This window comes from Solanum tuberosum, unplaced genomic scaffold (assembly GCF_000226075.1).
Source record: "Solanum tuberosum cultivar DM 1-3 516 R44 unplaced genomic scaffold, SolTub_3.0 scf00727, whole genome shotgun sequence".
In the NCBI taxonomy this organism is placed as follows: Eukaryota; Viridiplantae; Streptophyta; class Magnoliopsida; order Solanales; family Solanaceae; genus Solanum; species Solanum tuberosum.
The window spans coordinates 67434-86421 of record NW_006239659.1 but is presented as its reverse complement, the minus strand read 5'-3'; the positions used below and the strand labels follow the sequence as shown (position 1 = coordinate 86421).

General features: G+C 31.8%; 2 protein-coding genes across 6 annotated transcripts; one reads left to right on the top strand and one right to left on the bottom strand.

The window, feature by feature from the left end:
- Positions 1-766: 766 nt before the first annotated feature.
- On the top strand, positions 767-12121 carry LOC102592903 (rho GDP-dissociation inhibitor 1-like). The gene is made up of 5 exons (XM_006367164.2): positions 767-1101; positions 1835-1898; positions 1982-2203; positions 7113-7237; positions 11769-12121. The coding sequence occupies exons 1-5, from the start codon at positions 913-915 to the stop codon at positions 11835-11837; spliced, it is 669 nt and encodes a 222-aa protein (XP_006367226.1). The 5' UTR covers positions 767-912; the 3' UTR covers positions 11838-12121.
- LOC102593243 (putative F-box/kelch-repeat protein At1g12870) lies at positions 12107-16886 on the bottom strand. 5 transcript variants are annotated; one of them, XM_015305317.1, is made up of 4 exons: positions 16765-16886; positions 16249-16349; positions 15240-15349; positions 12107-13439 (listed from the first exon to the last, which is right to left on the bottom strand). In XM_015305317.1, the coding sequence occupies exon 4, from the start codon at positions 13398-13400 to the stop codon at positions 12210-12212; it is 1191 nt and encodes a 396-aa protein (XP_015160803.1). In that variant the 5' UTR covers positions 13401-13439; positions 15240-15349; positions 16249-16349; positions 16765-16886; the 3' UTR covers positions 12107-12209. The 5 variants fall into 5 exon arrangements, with proteins under 5 accessions (XP_015160803.1, XP_006367227.1, XP_015160804.1 ...); XM_006367165.2 differs by lacking the exon at positions 15240-15349; XM_015305318.1 differs by lacking the exon at positions 16249-16349.
- Between the last annotated feature and the right edge of the window lie 2102 nt (positions 16887-18988).

Here is an 18988-nt window from a genome sequence, read left to right as displayed (position 1 = left end):
TGGAATAGTAATACTTTGTTCTTTAGTTTTTTTGGATTTTTTTTTTTATATTTCTGCTTTTTAATTACATAATTAGAAAATAATGTAACAATAATAATATATTTAATGAAATTTCATACGTAAAGTTTGAGAACAATAAAATATACACAAATTTTATGAAGAAAAATAGATTACTTCTCGACTTAAGTGCAACAAATAATCAAGTACAAAGAATATATTTTAAGAAAATTCAGTACTCCCTCTGTCCCTAATTACTTGTCCACTTTTGAATTCACACACCTATTAGGAAAATAATTATTGACATAGTGAGTTTACCATTTTACTCCTATTAATTATGAAATGCATGAATTAAAAACTTAAGATTTCAAGAAGATCTATCTTTTTCAAAGTAATTAATTGAGGGTATAATATGTAAAAATATTTTGTCTTTCTTGATTTGTACAAATGAACAAGTAATTAAGGACAACTAAAAAAAAAAGTGGATAAGTAATTAGAGACAGAGCGAGTATTAATAGTTTATTTATTTTTTGTCAAGATGTAATATTTTATCTACGTGAAATGCCACGTGATAAAGTTATCTCAAATAAAAGAGAAAGTGTATTACACACGCCATTGATGTGTGTTTTTCAAACTAATAAGTGATAATTTAGATATTTAATTATGAAACTCAAAAAAACGATAATTTAAGCATTGTTTCAATACTTAATTTAAAAAAGAAAAAGGAAAAGATACCAAACAAGAAAACAAAATTCGTACACACAGGGTGTTGTGTTTTTTTGTCTGTAAAAATTGAAAATTTGGACCTTGTTCTGCACATTTTTTTCCCTCTTCAATAATTGTCAAACCAAAATCTTGAGTGTCCCTACTGCTATAAGACACTTTCACACTGCTCTCTCAACAGAGAAATCAAGAATGATGGATGGTGGCAAGAAAGAGGAAGCAGGTCCATCTCATGGCGGTGCTACTTGGGATAAGAGGAAGGAGGAAGAACAGGGAGACAGTGAAGAAGATGACCATCATCAAGATCCTCCTGCTGCTGCTGCAACAAGTTTTGTTCCTGGTCCTCTTCTTTCTCTTAAAGATCAAATTGAAAAGGACAAGGTGAAAAACTCTATATTTTTGTTGTTAAAATCATAAAGCTTCCAACTTTATGAGTTTCTTGAGGGTTTTTTTGATGTATCATGGACATCTTAAGTCCCTTTGATTGTTTTAGGGTTCTGCTTATCTATAGTCGTATCTGTTTTCAAGATCATTGAGTTGAGTTTTTATCCCTTCCCTAGGAGCTCCACCTCTTTTGCTTCTTCGGTGACTCGAACTTATAATCTTAGGGTTGGAAATGAGGGGTGATGGTACTCACAATCTAAGGGTTGGAAGTGAGGGTGCTTACTATACGAGCATATCTGAGTTGTATGTAGATTGTTTGTTCTGGCAGTAATTTTTGAATTTACCCCAATTTTGATATTTTAAAGGAGAAAAAGGTTTCTTAGGTGTTTAGGGTTGAGAATTTGAGCTTTCCCCTCATTGCTGTGAGTGATGTTTCTTGGAATTTCTGTGCTGTTAACATCTAAAGTATTTCTTCTGCTTTGCTGTCAAGTTTGGTTTGGAGTTGCTTATCTTGCTTGCTCCATTCTTTAAGTTGAAATTGTCTCCCAGTTGCATCAGCTATGCTGTTACCATCTAAGGCATTCCTTTTCAATTTTGCCTTGCTCACTCCAGTTTGTTTTTTATTGACTTCCTTTCTTTTAATTTGAAATAGTCTCCTGCATTTGCTAGGTCTCTTGGCATGTGTTGAATTTCCACATGGTTGTTCTTTACCTTATTAATGTTTGTGTAGGAGGATGAGAGCTTGAGGAGGTGGAAAGAAAAGCTGCTTGGTTGTCTGGAAAGCGACTTAGATGGTTTGTCCCTGAGCGTTGCACACTATTTGCGCTGCAATTAACCTTTAAATGTTGTTTAATGACTACTTGGATCAATTTTCTAGGACAAATGGAACCTGAAGTTAAGTTCCACTCAGTTGGAATCCTTTCGTCCGACTTTGGGGAGATAAACACTCCATTACCTATCAAAGAAGAACAAAGCAATTCTGTTCTCTTTACGCTCAGGGAGGGCTCTGAGTATCGGCTTAAGCTAACATTTAGTGTTCTGCACAACATTGTTTCTGGTTTGGCCTACACAAATATAGTATGGAAGGCTGGTCTTCAAGGTTTGATTTCAAGTCTCATTTCCTCTTTCTTTTGCACCCTATGCTTAAAAAATGCTTTGTTGGACAACCAAGCACATAGGGATTAAATACTTGCATTTCATGGTGCAGTTGTGATGTGAAACGGGTTTAGGAATTCAAAGAAATTGAAGATGAATTCTTCAATCCCACATGAACCTCAAGAAAAATTATGGAAAGCAATAAAAGGATTAGAAGATTAAGATAATTATTGGGAAAAATACACACCTAAGTAATTAATTACCTAGACATATATAAATGCAACCAATAATCTTAAATCTAGAAAGGAAGGGTTGATTTAGAATTGAAATGCAATCAACTCAAAGAAACAAATGAAGAGAATCTAGGAACTAATGAATTAACATTCAAATACGAGATACAATCCAAAGGGAGAAGAGATATGTACTCATACATGAATTACTACTACGAGTAGTTCATGGGATAATCCAAAACAATCCCTCTTCAAAAGAAAGACCTAATAACCTATTTATTCTGGGGTTCATTTTTCTAAGAAAAATACTAAGTACTCTCTAACTTTGGGCTTCCTAATTTAAGACCAAAGACATGCATCTTCTTCTCTTTTTGGGCTTCTAATTGTCTCCCCTCTTTAAATATCCACATAGGTATATTGTGGATCTTGAAGTTCGAAAAGAAGCCTTCAAATTCATAATGGTCACCTCACATCCAATCATGTTGTCAGGCAACATGATTACATTTGTTTATTCAAGTAGAGGACTTCTTTGAGTTGTGCATTTATCAACTGAAAATACCATGTTATGCTATGTGAATTGAATCATTTAGTTTTTAAGTTTTAGTCATGTAGATTGTGTGTGATTTTCATGAAACAGTCAATATGGATTATGGTTCTGCACTAGGTGTTCCTTAAAGCCTTATATCCAAGTCTGGCATGGAATAGAGGCCAAAAGACTTGGTCTCCAAGTTTGTGGATTCTTTCTCTTCTTTTTTTTTTTTTTAAAAAAAATGTTGCCGGATTTGGTTTCTAAGATGACTAGGGAATTTAAGTCGGTCATGAAAAACCTATTGATGACTGATCTTATAAATAATTGTCTTCTCTATAATAACATGTATGTGAAATTATAGAAATTTCAACTCCGTATACGACGTACATTATGATCTAAACTTTCATTCGACTCATATTTGGTTCAATTTTTTGGAATATTTACATAGAAAGAATTTTACCACGTTTTGTAAGTGAGGTTATTACCATTTACAATACATATATCGTCGCCTTTTTCTTTATGCAACACTTACACAGGAAAACATTAAGTGATTTTAGGAGTTGAATCACTCTTCTATGGTGAAATTTACTTGCATATTCCAATCATTTCTTTTTGTAATTTTGCTAAATACATGACTGAATAATATTTTTACCATAAGTTAAGCTATTCAATCTCAAGTTTTCTTTTCAACTACAATACTCAAAAGTAAGATGCTTATTCAAAAATCAGTCTACAAGTCTATAGAGCAAAATTGTCATCAAAGCAACAATAAGAAATATTAGATTCATATTATGGAATGTGAATTTTCAAAGTTATTCTATGTTAGTTTGTTTCGGAGGTAATAAACACTAACTCACATCTGTGTCCCTCTATTTCTTTAGTGCCTCCCCTCCCCCACCATTTAAATTTCCACTCCAGAAAAAGAAAAAATCATACGAACTATAAGTACGTAATTTCTATTTACATTATATCTCTCACAAGCATTTATCAGAATGAGTTTTTTTTTTTGCTTCTTAATACTGAATTCTCTCTTTTTTTGTAGAGTTATTTCCTTCATTTCCAATTTATACTATTGAGTGATGAGAAAGTGAAAAATTGGATAACTATAAGAAACAGAGATACAATTATCAAATTGCTTACAATATCACTCTTTAAATCTTAAACAAAGTGGTCTCCATTGAAATTGCTAAAGAGGCATACATGTATAGATGCCTTTTTAGCTGATTATTTTTTTTGAAACCTGTAACATGTATTCTTCAGCATACCCTTTATGCTGGCCACCTCCAAAAGTGTGATTACAACGATAACTAATTACAAAAAGCCTAGGAAGTCCATTATCTGTATTTCATCTTCTATACATTATTCTTTACACCAAAAATAAAGAGTGGAAATGCATTTTTCCTTTGATCTTCTGAATGGAATTTGATCTTCCCATAAAAATTCTTTCATTCCTCTCCTTCCATATGGTCCACCATATGTAAGCTGGGCCAGTTTTTCACCATTTCTTCTGGCTTTTAATTCCTCCTTTCTGATCCAGCAGCTCAACAAATCTGCAGTGTGTTTAGCCATTTGTTCAGTTGGATGGCTTCATGAGTGAGGCATGCCTTTATCACTGTCAGCCAGGTGAAGCATTTCACCTTGGTTGGTGCCATGCTTTTCCTGGTAGGTTTCCGGGGACCCTCTACTTCTTCCTGACAACTCTGATAGTCCCCTCTACTAAACTTTATTGACTGTGAATTGGCCATCTGTGTTGTGTTTCCATCTTATGGTGTCAGGTTCATTTGTAGTCCCTGTGAAGGTTCCTATTCTACCAAGCAAAGCAGCCACTCTTTCGACCTCCCAGTCATTCAAAAGTCTTCGGAAAATCAAATTTCTTCCTTTAGCTGTCTAGATTAGTCTTAGTGTTGATGTTTAGTTGATGTTGATCCTTCCAGATTAGGCTTAGTGTTAAACTACTACAATGAACATGTACCTAAACCTAGGGATCAAGATGAATGAAATAAGCTGATTTTACACCCCTCAATTTTCTATAACTCCACCTTTTTTCCTTCCGTTATCTTCTTTTCATTGATCAACTAATTACCATTGTTGTATCATAGAGAATAATAAACAAAATATCAAAAGAAAGGAGAGGATACGGAATAAGCTCGATAAGTTGCAATTATTGTCATATAATATGGTCAAAAAATACTTTAAATACTGTGAAAATTCCTTTAGTTTGATTATCGAAAAGTGAAGTATAAGAAGTATAGATAAGATAAAACAAAGAGTAATATAATTGTACAGCGAAAGGACATAAAACACTTAATATACAGGTAAAGGCTTGTTCCAATGACAAATTTGAAGGTTTGTTAAATAAAAATTTTCTGCTTAATAGGTATATCTGAGATTTAATCTTTGGAAATTACCTCATTTATGATAGGCAGAATGACTTCAACTCCTCATTTTCAATAACCTATTCCTAAAACCAACGAAAAGTATCTCCGAGCATGCATTTTAGAGTATGTCCAAAAATCCACTTACAATCTATAAATAGATAGTGCATAACAGAATTACTTTATCAATATTTTTGCATTAGTATGCTCAAAGTTTAGTGATTTTTGTGTTAGAAAGGATAGTTAAGTGACTTTTGGTTAAAAAAAAGTGATAGTTACGTGCCCATCTATGATATTTACCCGATAAAATCTTGAACTTATCAGAGTGATCTGCTTTTGGCCCTACCTCACTTTGAAGGACTTTATTTACACTCTTTAGGGGTCTTGGTAGAGTGTATTAGCAAAAATAATGCATGTATTAGTATTTCCTTGTTGGTACACCTTTTCATGCTATTATAACTCTATTGTGTATTGAGGAATGTATTACTAATACCATGGATTTCTTGGTATTAGTAATGCAAAGAGATTTAATACATGCATTAACATGGGTAAAGACTCAATTACCCCTCAAAAACATTTTTACATCTTTTCCACCATAATAATGGAGGATATTTTGTAAATAAATATTTTTGTACAATGCATACTATTTTTATTACACCAATTCAAACAATGCATAAGAAATAATCTATGCATAACTAATGCAGGCATAACTAATTCAAACATTATTAATGCAAACATCAATACACTCCATTGAACATCATTTTTATACACTCTACCAAATGACCCCTAAGTATATAAAATAATCAATGTTTGATCTGCCTGATCATAGTAAAAGACTCACTTACCATATTAAATAGCATTTGTCATCACAAGTTATATATCTCACATTCCATAGCAGTTTTCCCTAATTTAATCACTATATTTCTAGCAAATATTTTTTCATTTGCGTAACTTCTAATTACAGTAATGCTTAATGTGTATTAATCTCTCACAATTTAACTACATCAGGTTTGTTGTTGTTGTTTGTATTGATAAAATGATTTTATTTTTCAGCCAATATTTTGAGGGAAATATAAGAGAAAAAGGTCAGAAAATTGACAAAAAAGATATTTCTACCAATGATAGCCTAAGAGAGGTGCCAAATCACGTACTATATGCCTAGCTTTACTATATATAGATAGATGTGATGTCCTTTGTTGAAAGAGATTCGTTCAAGTATGAATGGGCTCATATAGTGGATTTTTCCTTATCTGGATTTCCCTTTAGCAGGAGGTATAAAATGCATTTCTGTCTATAAAAATTGTAGACAAACGTTTGAGGCAAGGTGCGCCAATCGTGGAATAGAACTAGAAAGAGTAGGAAGGCAGGCGGTTTATTCAATGGTTCTTTATCAGTTGGAAAGAGTGCAAGGATTTGGTTGGTTAGATAATGTATCCAAGTGAGAAATTTATTTAATTATCACAGTGAAAAGAACAATCCAACTCCCCATGGATGTAAACCATATGCTTGCCGAACCACATTAAATTCTTGCACTTTTCTCGTTCTATTATCTCTAGTTCTACTTTTTCATCAATCCCATGCATTTATGCCAACTTGATTTACTTTTTTTTAGCTAAAATGCTTGCACAATTTCTATTGGTTACTATCCTAATATTAGGCTCAACGTTATGTTCAATGAAAAAATAACTTAATACTAAACAAGTATTACCTCCACTTTTCAATATTCACTTCTGTTATTATCTTTCATAACATATCGTTGTTCGGTCATTTGAATGTCAGTTGATCAAAGTAAGGGAATGCTTGGCACCTTTGCTCCTCAGCGAGAACCTTACATACATATGTTAGAAGAGGAGACCACTCCATCAGGTGCACTTGCAAGAGGAACATATACAGCTAAACTTAAGGTAAGAGCATTTTATATTCCTATTGGATTCAATATCACTTGGTGTTGTTCATTTCATTAGTGAAATCATTCTATAAGTTCAGCTTGTCCACGAGAACAAATATAGTGGTCATTACGTATTAACTTTCCACTGATATAGATCTAGTGTATCTTAAAGATAGTACAAATTTTAACCTTTCCATTGTTTTTGAATCGGCACTAGTTAATATATTTGAGAGTTGACATTCCTATCTGATTACCTAAATACATAGCTTATTTTATCATATTGATCTAGACTCCTATTTCAAAGAAATTAGAGACAATGATTAGTATAAGACTAATCACCTTCTTTAATTACTTTAATAGAAATCAAGTTAAGAATTTATTTTACCTCTTAAAAAATCATTCTTATAAAATGAATCCATAGTAACCAGTCCACACACAAAGGTGTAAAAAAGAGAAACTCTCAAATAATATTAATCATGTCATTTCTCATTAAAATTACCTAAATACACAACTTATTTTATCATATTTTCTAAAATTTGAAAAAATTACAAAAATCCCTATTCTCGGATACATCATTTTACGCGATGTATCAATCGGATGCATCACTTTATGCGATGTATCAGGGCGTTGAATGATGTATTTGAAATCGAGACGTGATGTATCGGGATGTATTCGAAATCAAGATGCAATTTATCGGGACATTTTGGGATGTATTCAGGTTCCACCAGATTTAAAGGATTTTTGTAATTTAGAAAAAAAGTAGGGATATGATGTAATTAGTTCTTAACACTATGAAATTTGTGTAAAATTTCCTTAAAATTAATGGGATTCAATGAATTAGTTCTTAACATATATTCTTGATTTTTCATTGAATCCCATTAATTTTAAAGAAATTTTACACAAATTCCATAGTGTTAAGAATCTAATTACATCATATTCCGACTTTTTTTCTAAATTACAAAAATCCCTTAAATTTGGTGGAACCTGGATACATCCCAAAATGTCCCGATAAATTGCATCATAGTTTTGGATACATCCCTCTATATCACGTCTCGATTTCAAATACATCATTCAACGTCCCGATACATCGCATAAAGTGATGCATCCGACCGATACATCGCGTAAAGTGATGTATCCTAGAGTAGGGATTTTTGTAATTTTTTCAAATTTTAGAAAATATGATAAAATAAGTTGTGTATTTAGGTAATTTTAATGAGAAATGACATGATTAATATTATTTGAGAGTTTCTCTTTTTTACACCTTTGTGTGTGGACTGGTTACTATGGATTCATTTTATAAGAATGATTTTTTAAGAGGTAAAATAAATTCTTAACTTGATTTCTATTAAAGTAATTAAAGAAGGTGATTAGTCTTATACTAATCATTGTCTCTAATTTCTTTGAAATAGGAGTCTAGATCACCTTTGATTTAAGTTCTTTAATTGACTCTATTAGATAATTAGTGTTTTCTTTTATTTCTCACACAAACAAAAAAAGAGATAAAAATGATATATATTTTTTAAAAAATATATATATTTCATTTTTTCTCTCGAAACACAAATTCCTCGAAAAATTGGAATAATCCATATATTTAAATAGTTTAATATATTAGATGATATTATATGGAGCATTGTTAAATATTTAAATAGTAATATACTAGATGATATTATCGAGTATCATAATTTGGGGGAGTAAATTTTTCTTACCAAAATTACGAGTAAAAGAAATAAGAATTGGGAAATGAAATATGGGGTAAGTGGAAGACAAATGGTGAACAATCAACGCAACCACCTTAAGCTCGTGACTTGAGAAAATCATAATTACACTTCACCTATATATGTTGAGTGTTTGTCTTCCCCAAAAATATATTAAGTGTTATCATAGAGTTTGTACATATCTCCTTCCAATATTTTATTTTGTTTTTTTCCCTGTTCACTATTTTATACAAATTCAATAATGTGTTGCATGTTATTTTATTTGAAATTAAATAAATGATTAACCTTGAGTTATAATTAATAAATTTAGTAATGTTTCGTTTAATTAATTTTATTTCTCAATAGGTTTGGATTCTACAAAATATAAACACATCACCTCACATTAATTACTTTGTATTAAAAAGAGTGAAAGAAAAATCCAATCTTTTTAATAGCTTGTGAGAAATAGGGTTAGTAGGTGTCCTCAAATCTTCACTAATGGTACTTGAGTACACCTACTAACCCTATTTCTTACAAAATATTGAAAAGATATGATTTTTCTTTCACTCTTTTTAATACAAAGTAATAATGTGAGGTGATATTTTTGTATTTTTCAAATTGTTGAAAAATAAAATTAATTCAACGGAACATTAATAAATTTATTAATTGTAACTCAAGGTTAATTATTTATTAAATGTAACAAATTATTGAATTTGTATAAAACAATGAAAAAAAATACTAGAAGGGGATATATACGAACTCTATAGTAACACTTAACATATTTTTGGGAAAGACAAACACTCAACATATATTAGGTAGTGTGTAATTATGATTTTCTCGAGTCACGAGCTTAAGGCGACTGTATTGATTGTTTACCATTTGTCTTCCACTTACCCCATATTTCATTTCTTATTTCTTTTACTCGTAATTTTGGTGAGAAAAAATTACTCCCCCAAATTTTGATACTCAATCATTTCATCTAATATATTACTATTTAAATATTAAATTGTACTCAATAATATCATCTAATATATGGATTATTCCAATTTTCGAAGGAGGATTTTGTGTTTCGAGAGAAAAAATGAAATACGTTTCTTTTAAAAAAATATCTCTTTTTGTGTGTGAGAGAAATAGAAGAAAACACTAACTATCCCAAATATAATGGGATTTAAATCCTACTTTTATGGAAATAATATCTAGGAAAATTCAAAATATGGAACTTTTAAATTAGGAAACTTTGGCTTTAAACGTCCATCTCTTTGGGCTCTTTTTTGGGGTTTCATGGCCTAATCTTCTTTCTTTTGAGCTTGAATTTGGATATTTCTTTTGTGATAATTATAGGAAAAATTATGCAGAATACCAAACACTTAGCCTATATTAGGTATATAGCTATAGTTTAAGAAAATTGTAATTCACGGCTATAGTTTTCCCAATTCTTGCTATTCGCTTGATTTGTATAATTCGGTGGTATAAATCCAAAATTTTGTATATGCTTACCCTAGCTATTTGTATAAAAAACTCATAGTAAATTACCCTGTTTGTATATTGGCAAGCGATATATACAAATGGAATTCTGAAAAATTCTTAAATGTATAAATACATAATTTGTATATACTTACCCTATTTGTATATTCGCAAGCGATATATACAAACGGCAGTCTCCATAGTAAACATAACTATAGCTATGGAGCGCAATTATTGAAACTATACATAAAGAGCCTTATTATGTCTATTATGTTTGCTATTTCTAAAATTTTCTATTTTCTTGATTTTTCATTGAAGCCCGTTATTTTAATGGAGGTATGCTAATGTGGATGCTATCAATATCTTTCTTCTGTTTAGAAATGTTGAAACTTGAAACATCTGCAGTTACATACTAAATAAGTAGAGTTTATATCACATTCTTGTTGAGTGTGCGCTGATTAATCTGTGCTTTCATGCAGACAATGAGACAAATAGAAAAACTGCTAGAAAAATCAGTGCTTGGTCTCAGTAGGGATATACTTTTGTTGTGTGCATGTCCAATTTGTGGTTTGTACGTAGGACTTAAAGTGAAATATGATCCATCTGATGTATACATCAATAATAATTGTCTAGTTTAAAACAGAAGGATTTTGTTTGTCTAACAGTTTACGTTCTTTGCAAACATAACTCATTTAACTGGTATTTAGAAAACGTAATTAGTTTGATCAAGTAAGGTGACACCCATGACTGAGAGATGGCCGATGAGTGTGGGTCAAGAGATGGATTGACAACCTTCTAGGCTAACAAACTTCTAAAAAAGTTGTGCACATGATACCTGAATCATACATCAGGATAAGAGAGGAAAGTGAACTTTATAAGGTGTAACACAAGTTTACATCTCTTTTGTACTCAATTATGGTGTAGCCCAAGGGACAAATCCGTGAGGCTTGTTGTGGCAAAACAGACAATATGTGTCATGGACTTGAGTAATAGATTTATAATAGAAAAGAAATATTTTTCAATCCTGCATTCTGAAAATAGAACATAACTTATGCACGACAATGCTGCGTGTGTTTGCACTATGATAAAGTGCACTCCGACATGTAATTGTCTGTGAAAAGCCTAATTTTGCAACCTAGAAAATAGAAGTAAATAACCTGCTGTAACCAGTAAATACATCTGCAGTATAAAAGAAGCCGTTTTGCTTTTGTATCCATCCTTTTAACACTATTGTCTGTACCAGGTGTTGTGTGCATGTTCCGCAACTTAATGACTCTGTACATCTCTGGCTTCTCTATGTGTTTTCCAGTTTTCGTTTCACTTTACTGTTCCTATTGGTGAGTGAAGATGTTGATGAATTCGGTTTTTCTGTGGACTTGTTTTCTGCAGTTTATGGATGATGATAAAAGATGTCATTTGGAGCTCAACTATTCATTTGAAATCAGCAAGGCTAGGTAGCCAAGGTGTCCCTGCAGCTATTTCTGGCCTTCTTGGAAACTGGATATTCGACTGAATTCGTGTCGTTGAATTGTGCCTTGTTTACTGGATCCAGCACATACATAGCAATAGCTTAGCAAATATGATTGACTTTTACAGTGGATTCTCTTGATGCCTTGTATGAAATTTGGTTGTTTTTCATGTTACTGCAACAAAATCCTTCATTGACATTGCTAAAGCCTTTTTTTCTTATGCATACCAGACCGCGAATTATAAATAAACAGTGAATGCACATGTTAAGTTCATTTAATCTCTTTAACTTTACATATTTAAGTTTCTTATTGCATAACCATAATATTAACTTCAAAGTTTTAATGCCATATATTACACATCTCATTGAAGTTGAGGATTATCCCATGAAACAAGGGACTTTACATGAGGCATATAAAGATCTCCAACTCTGTTGGTGCCTTTAAAATTGATCTCCTGCATTTCTTCAGCTTCAAAGTTGTAAATATGTAACAAAGGGTATCCTTCTTCTCTCTGGAAAAATATCTCCTTAGTCGACGCGCAAAGGGGAATAAATCCTGTGATATCATATAACCTGTTGATACTATACCTCTTTAACCAATTCCCATTCTTCAGTATCCATACCTGAATCAAATTCAATGTGGCATGAGTTATGAAGCTCAGGGACCCTCCAATTTCAAGGAGTCGATCGTTTTTCGTGCTGCTGATTGGTAGAGGTACAGTTAGGAATTTCTCATCATGAAATCCCAAGGAGACAACATGGTTACAGCCATCAATCTGTGGAAGCCAATACAAAGCACCAATTGCTGAAACAGATCTATGAGTTGTGATCAATCCAAATTCTCCTGATTTAGGTCCATCCACTGCATGCCACGATCTTGTTGTGAGGTTCAGGATCTCACAGCGAATGTTTCTAGAGTTACCGCGGAATAAGTGTACTACTTTATAAGAACCTGTGAAATGGCTGAACATGAAGGCATAGCACTCCTGCACGAAGCCAATCGTACCAAGAGGCATTCTAACGTGGTTCCGTGTACTTGGATTCATAACAACTAGACCTCCATTTTTCGCAATCTTGGCAAGGACCAAACCATTGCAGGCAGCCAAAATGCACTTTATGTTCCCCAAAGTATCTGGCATACAAACTTTATGGCCTTTGCCGCTATGGATATCCCAGAAATGGAAATAAAGTTCATTCTTCTTATCTGAAGGCAGTGGAAAAGGCGACCGTATGTTTTCCTTGTGAAAGGAATTTTCAGCAATTAGAACTCTCTCAGATTGACGAAAGTGATCTTCAATAAAACCCAGACTGTTGATCATGTTGAGAAGTGACTTGCATACGCAACGCAGTTTGCAGAGAGTTTCAGCTGGAAGTAGAAGAAAAACCTCAAAAAGCAAGTCATCAGGAAGCCAATTCCCCTTGGTCTCTAAATTATCATCCATTTCTTCTTCTGTTTCCCTTGATGTTGTGCTCTGTATCAGCTGTTCAAGCGCGATTGTTTCTACAGATGCCAATTTAAGCCTCTTTTTACCTCTTGGCGACCAGTCTCTCATGACGTAAATCCACTGAAATCAGAAAGCTCTAAAAGAATTCTGCAACCAAAACGAAAACAAAAACATTTTAGAAGGAAAAAATTCCATGCCAGCATTTCGTTATTCCCTCAGTGTTTGTGAGGGAGGCACACAGGTTTATGAAAATTACAAGAAATAATTTCTAGCACAAAGTTTCAGCAATCAGACAGTTGCTATACATAGAAAACTCCATCAGTTTTTCTGTACTTTCTATATGGAACTTAATGCTTGTCTCTACTCCCACCTTACCTAGCCTTGTTGGCCTTTTGGTCTTCCCAAAGACAAAATATTACCTCATCACTAGGTTCTTTATAAGAATAAACTGCAAAGAAAATCGTTAAAGAAAGAAATACAAGGACCATCAGCGGCTTTAAGCCGAAGAATGACTTCACAACGGTTTGCTAACTGAAAAGATGTGAAAATTACTTCATAAATGAAGAAGGATAAAATAATTTGTGTTTGTGATGAAATTGAACAAATGTAAAAAAACAAAACCAAAGGAAAAAGATGGTCTAAACTCTAAAGTCGGAGAATATAAACGGAAGCAAACTATATACTTGCACGCTTCAATTTAGAACACCAGTCAACCCGATTACAGAGTTCTAAACAGAATACAGCAAAACAATCATCATAAGCAGCACCTATGAATACTAAACTTGTGCCCTCAGCTAACACCAGTTAAAGGCGCTTTAAGATCTCCGTTAGTAACTAACATCTCTAGAAGAGAGCATATATTAGAGAAATGACATCGGGCATAATACACTAGTAGAATACATCTTGGATCAATAAGATAGGTTCTGAGGCATCAAGATTGCCAGTTTTTTATGACAAAGAATAAAGTAACTAGCAAGACTAGAATAGTAGTTTTTATTAAACCATTACAACCCCAAACACTCCCATTATATGATCAGTATTCTCCGAACAGGCAGCTAACTCACAAGGGGTAGCCCTTTTACATTCCCAGGACATAGCATGTAACATAATCGCCCTCATTCTTTTTGGCATATCTATAGGTGGACTAAATATATTTCAGCTCAGCTTCAGTCAATCTTGGACAAGTTATAGCCAGCCTTCACATACCAAAGAATTATGAAACTAGAAGAGGTAAGAAAATAGATCACAACCCGTCTACGGAAACTAGGGAGGAATAGGCTAGGTAAAGGTATAAAGCGGGACATAAGAAGGGAATAATAAGATAAATTAATAGGTCAAAATGAGAAAACTCCCTTTCTCTACTATCTTTCCTTCTTCACTTTTTAAACGAACAAAAAAATGAAAAGGGTTCTACTTGTCCCTTCATTTTCTTCCCTTCCTCGCCATCCAAATGAACTAGAACCCATAGCATTAAAAAAGTTCAACGTAGTTTCCTATGACGATAAGTTCACAGCTTGATACTCCAGGGCATACTGTGCAGAGTCATCTTAACGTTGAACCTTGAAGTAAGCAAGATGACAGATGAATTTAGTTACACCAGTGAAGTCTACTAGATGAACAGAGGTTTTCAATGGAAAATCATGTAACTGATTAAAAATGACACAGTTGAATAAAAAGACAGAAAAACAGACCTCTAAATGAATTCTCTCCAAAATACAGATATAAACATATTCCTTCATGGTATGCAGAGATCATGGTTTAATTAAACGCACAGAACATAGACTTGAAGGCTTTTTCCTAAAAGAATAACAGACATTTATTTTATCTTGACATCTTGTGCATTTTGTTGTGCTCCCTCATTGCATGACAGAATAGTTATTAATTAGTTAATTTATTTATTGATAACAAAAGGTAATATATTAATTAAAATCAGTATCAAGTAAGTACCATGAAGAAATTGTCACATTCTAAGTAGTTTAGGAGTGAAGCAAGTCCATCACAGAGTCCACAAGACAGACAAATTATGTCGGTTTTTTCTTTCTTGTAGCAAACTTACCCTACACGAGAAGCAACTTACACGGATCTTAGTTTAACGAATAGTGTCACTTACATCAAACATGCATTAAAATAGTCAGATAAAAGGAGATAATACCACAAGAAGGAGGAAAGGGAAGAAACAAAGTTCCATACAGGCCATACAACATGCAATAATCAAGCCCTTATCAGTAAGTCAGTAACACGCTAAAGTATATACATTACATCTAATTTTGCACAAATTTATACGTATTGTTGATCCATCTGTTAGCATTATTCAACAGAAGTTTAACAGACATGTTCTGTACTTCACATCATAGAGGAACACATTACACACCTTGGTTTCTTGAAGAAAGATATTCCCTTTCATCAATCGCAAAAATAAATAAATCTGTTATTACAGTCTTCGATAAAAATGTAATAACCAATTACAACTCTTATTTAGCTGAAATTAACAAATAACAGACTTGGTTGAAATGTGAAGCCGTGGCATACCAGTCACAGATGAAATATGAGCATCTTACACCATAATCATAATTGATTCAATATGACTCCTCATGTAATATGAAATTGTATCCCATCTCTTGCTGAAGCAGATGAAGAATAGCTAAAATTTTATGTTCAAACGCTCGGATTTATAAGTTCACTGTCTCCTCCTCACCCATCCAACACCCCCACCATCCCACCCCCGAACCCCCTCTCCTCACCCCTATAGTATTTTTCCAGATTATACATAAATGCTCTTAGAATAATATTTTTCCGTACATACACCGACTAGAAAATAAGTAAAAAAATCCAAAAAAACATTTTACTTCATAACAAAACACCCTTAGCTCTTTCACAATATGAGAGTAGGATTCTCCTCTCTTTTTTTAAGTAACAAAAGCCTAATTAAATACACAAATAGCTAACAAGACCTCACCGACATAGATTGTGATGGGATGGATAAGATTGCTCCCCTCGACCAGGAGTCTCACATTTGGGCCAAATAAAATCATGTCATTGAAGCAATGAAGCCCTTCCCTATTAAAGGGACAGATTATTAGGTCAGTAGGTTCTGGATAACTCATATTTAATTAATTTAAAAAAAAAGTAAAGAGGAGCCCTGATTAGTGATTACCCATTCAAGTCAACACTAGCAAGGAAGTAAAAAACAGTACTACACATTCAAAGTAGAAAATACCACTCCATGGTTCCTCCCATATACTTCATCCGTCCTCATCTGTCCTAATTTATGGTTTCAATCACAAATTTCAAAAGGTCTACATTTTTCTTAAATTTTGTGCCAAAACAAATTATATTAAATCAAACAGTGTCACATAAATTGAGACAGATAAAATACAGTTTAATCCCATAAAAAAAACAATTATAAGAAAACATGCATGATAATCACAATCTCACACACCAAACTGAAATAAAATTTAAGATTATGGCTGACCTTAATGACGGAAGAGAATTTGTGTATTTTTTTTCTTTTTTCTCGACAGCAATGATCCTGAAGTCTGTTCTCTTTAAGTTTCAAGTCTTTGGCTAGTGGTGGGCCGCTTGATTATTAATGATATAAACTTTCTTTTTTAGAAAAAATGAGCTTTAGAAGACTGAGTCTTTCTTTAATATAACAAAAGTGATAAGTGGGCCTCACCCACTTTTTGAAAAAAATCATGTTTATATATTCAGAAAAAAAAAGTTACTATTGTAAGAATAAATTACAAGTATATTAAAAATATATAATATATTTTTTTACAAGTATAAGAATAAATATGACCTTTTATCTTAAAAACCTTCATTGAATTCTAAGTTCTTTTGGATTTGCACCTTGTAGGGCCATTCGAGGGAACATGATTGAAGTCTGACTATTTCAAATTCACACAGTATAGGAGTTCTATTTGAGGTGAAGCGCTTCCTATTAATGATTTTTGCATACCCAAGACACAAACACAAAACCTCTTTGATTACGAGAGGAGCAACCCATCTGCTACACCACATTTGTTGGTGATATTCGCTTTGTTATTATTTCAACAGACACGTTGCATTTTAAAAGGATTTCAACTATTGAATATTCCTCGAATTTATTCATTTAAATTGTCTTTGTGTAATAACATTTAATTCAACTATGTGAATTATTTCATGAAATAATATTATTTTTTAAAAGATAAATTATTCACTGTGCTAAAATTAAAGTAGAATGGTAAAAACACATACTAAAAATAAAATAAAAACTAATTGCACTCCTTAACTAAGAGAATTCTATTTAATGAGATAATAGTACGAGGATCTAGATTATTGTGTATCACTTAATAAAATGAGACTGAAAAATTATGAGTTCTCACCAATAATGGCGGATCATGGATTTGAGAAAAGGGGTTCATTATTTTAAAGAAGTGAATAGTAAATAATCTCATTAAACGGGTTTCTCTAAATATAAACTAAATTATCGTTTAAAATTAAATTAACAATATATTAAATAAAAATTAATAGAACAGTACGTTATTTTGAAGTGGCAACGGAACCGGTAACGGAACTACCGGACCGGGACGTTCCGGAACCGGAACGGAACCGGGCACCACGGGCCGGAACCGGTAATTCCGGAAAAAAATCCGTGTACCCGTTCCGGACCGGACCGGAAACCGGGTCCAACTGTTAAAATTATAATTTTTTTATTAAAATTAAAAAATTAGGAACATTACACTTAAAAATTTATACTTTTAAAGTTTTAAATACAAACTTTCAAACTTTTAAAAGTATAAAAGTTTAAATTTCACAATTTAAAAGTTTGAAAATTTAAATTCAAACTTTAAAACTATAAAAGTTTAAATTTCACCCTTTAAAAGTTTGAAAATTTAAATTCAAACTTTAAAACTATAAAAGTTTAAATTTCACCCTTTAAAAGTTTGAAAATTTAAATTCAAACTTTAAAACTATAAAAGTTTAAATTTCACCCTTTAAAAGTTTGAAAATTTAAATTCAAACTTTAAAACTATAAAAGTTTAAATTTCACCCTTTAAAAGTTTGAAAATTTAAATTCAAACTTTAAAACTATAAAAGTTTAAATTTCACCCTTTAAAAGTTTGAAAATTTAAATTCAAACTTTAAAACTATAAAAGTTTAAATTTCACCCTTTAAAAGTTTGAAAATTTAAATTCAAACTTTAAAACTATAAAAGTTTAAATTTCACCCTTTAAAAGTTTGAAAATTTAAATTCAAACTTTAAAACTATAAAAGTTTAAATTTCACACTTTAAAAGTTTGAAAATTTAAATTCAAACTTTAAAACTATAAAAGTTTAAATTTCACACTTTAAAAGTTTGAAAATTTAAATTCAAACTTTAAAACTATAAAAGTTTAAATTTCACACTTTAAAAGTTTGAAAATTTAAATTCAAACTTTAAAACTATAAAAGTTTAAATTTCACACTTTAAAAGTTTGAAAATTTAAATTCAAACTTTAAAACTATAAAAGTTTAAATTTCACACTTTAAATTTTAAAAGTTTGAAAATTTAAATTCAAACTTTAAAACTATAAAAATTTAAATTTCACACTTTAAAAGTTTGAAAATTTAAATTCAAACTTTAAAACTATAAAAATTTAAATTTCACACTTTAAAAGTTTGAAAATTTAAATTCAAACTTTAAAACTATAAAAATTTAAATTTCACACTTTAAA

Bases quoted from the DNA above. Each gene is read 5' to 3' on its own strand.
- LOC102593243 (XM_015305317.1), bottom strand. From the start codon at position 13,400: ATGAGAGACTGGTCGCCAAGAGGTAAAAAGAGGCTTAAATTGGCATCT.
- LOC102592903 (XM_006367164.2), top strand. From the start codon at position 913: ATGATGGATGGTGGCAAGAAAGAGGAAGCAGGTCCATCTCATGGCGGT. The intron at 1,102-1,834 runs GTGAAAAACTCT...ATGTTTGTGTAG, and splicing joins ATCAAATTGAAAAGGACAAG to GAGGATGAGAGCTTGAGGAG. The intron at 1,899-1,981 runs GTTTGTCCCTGA...TCAATTTTCTAG, and splicing joins TCTGGAAAGCGACTTAGATG to GACAAATGGAACCTGAAGTT.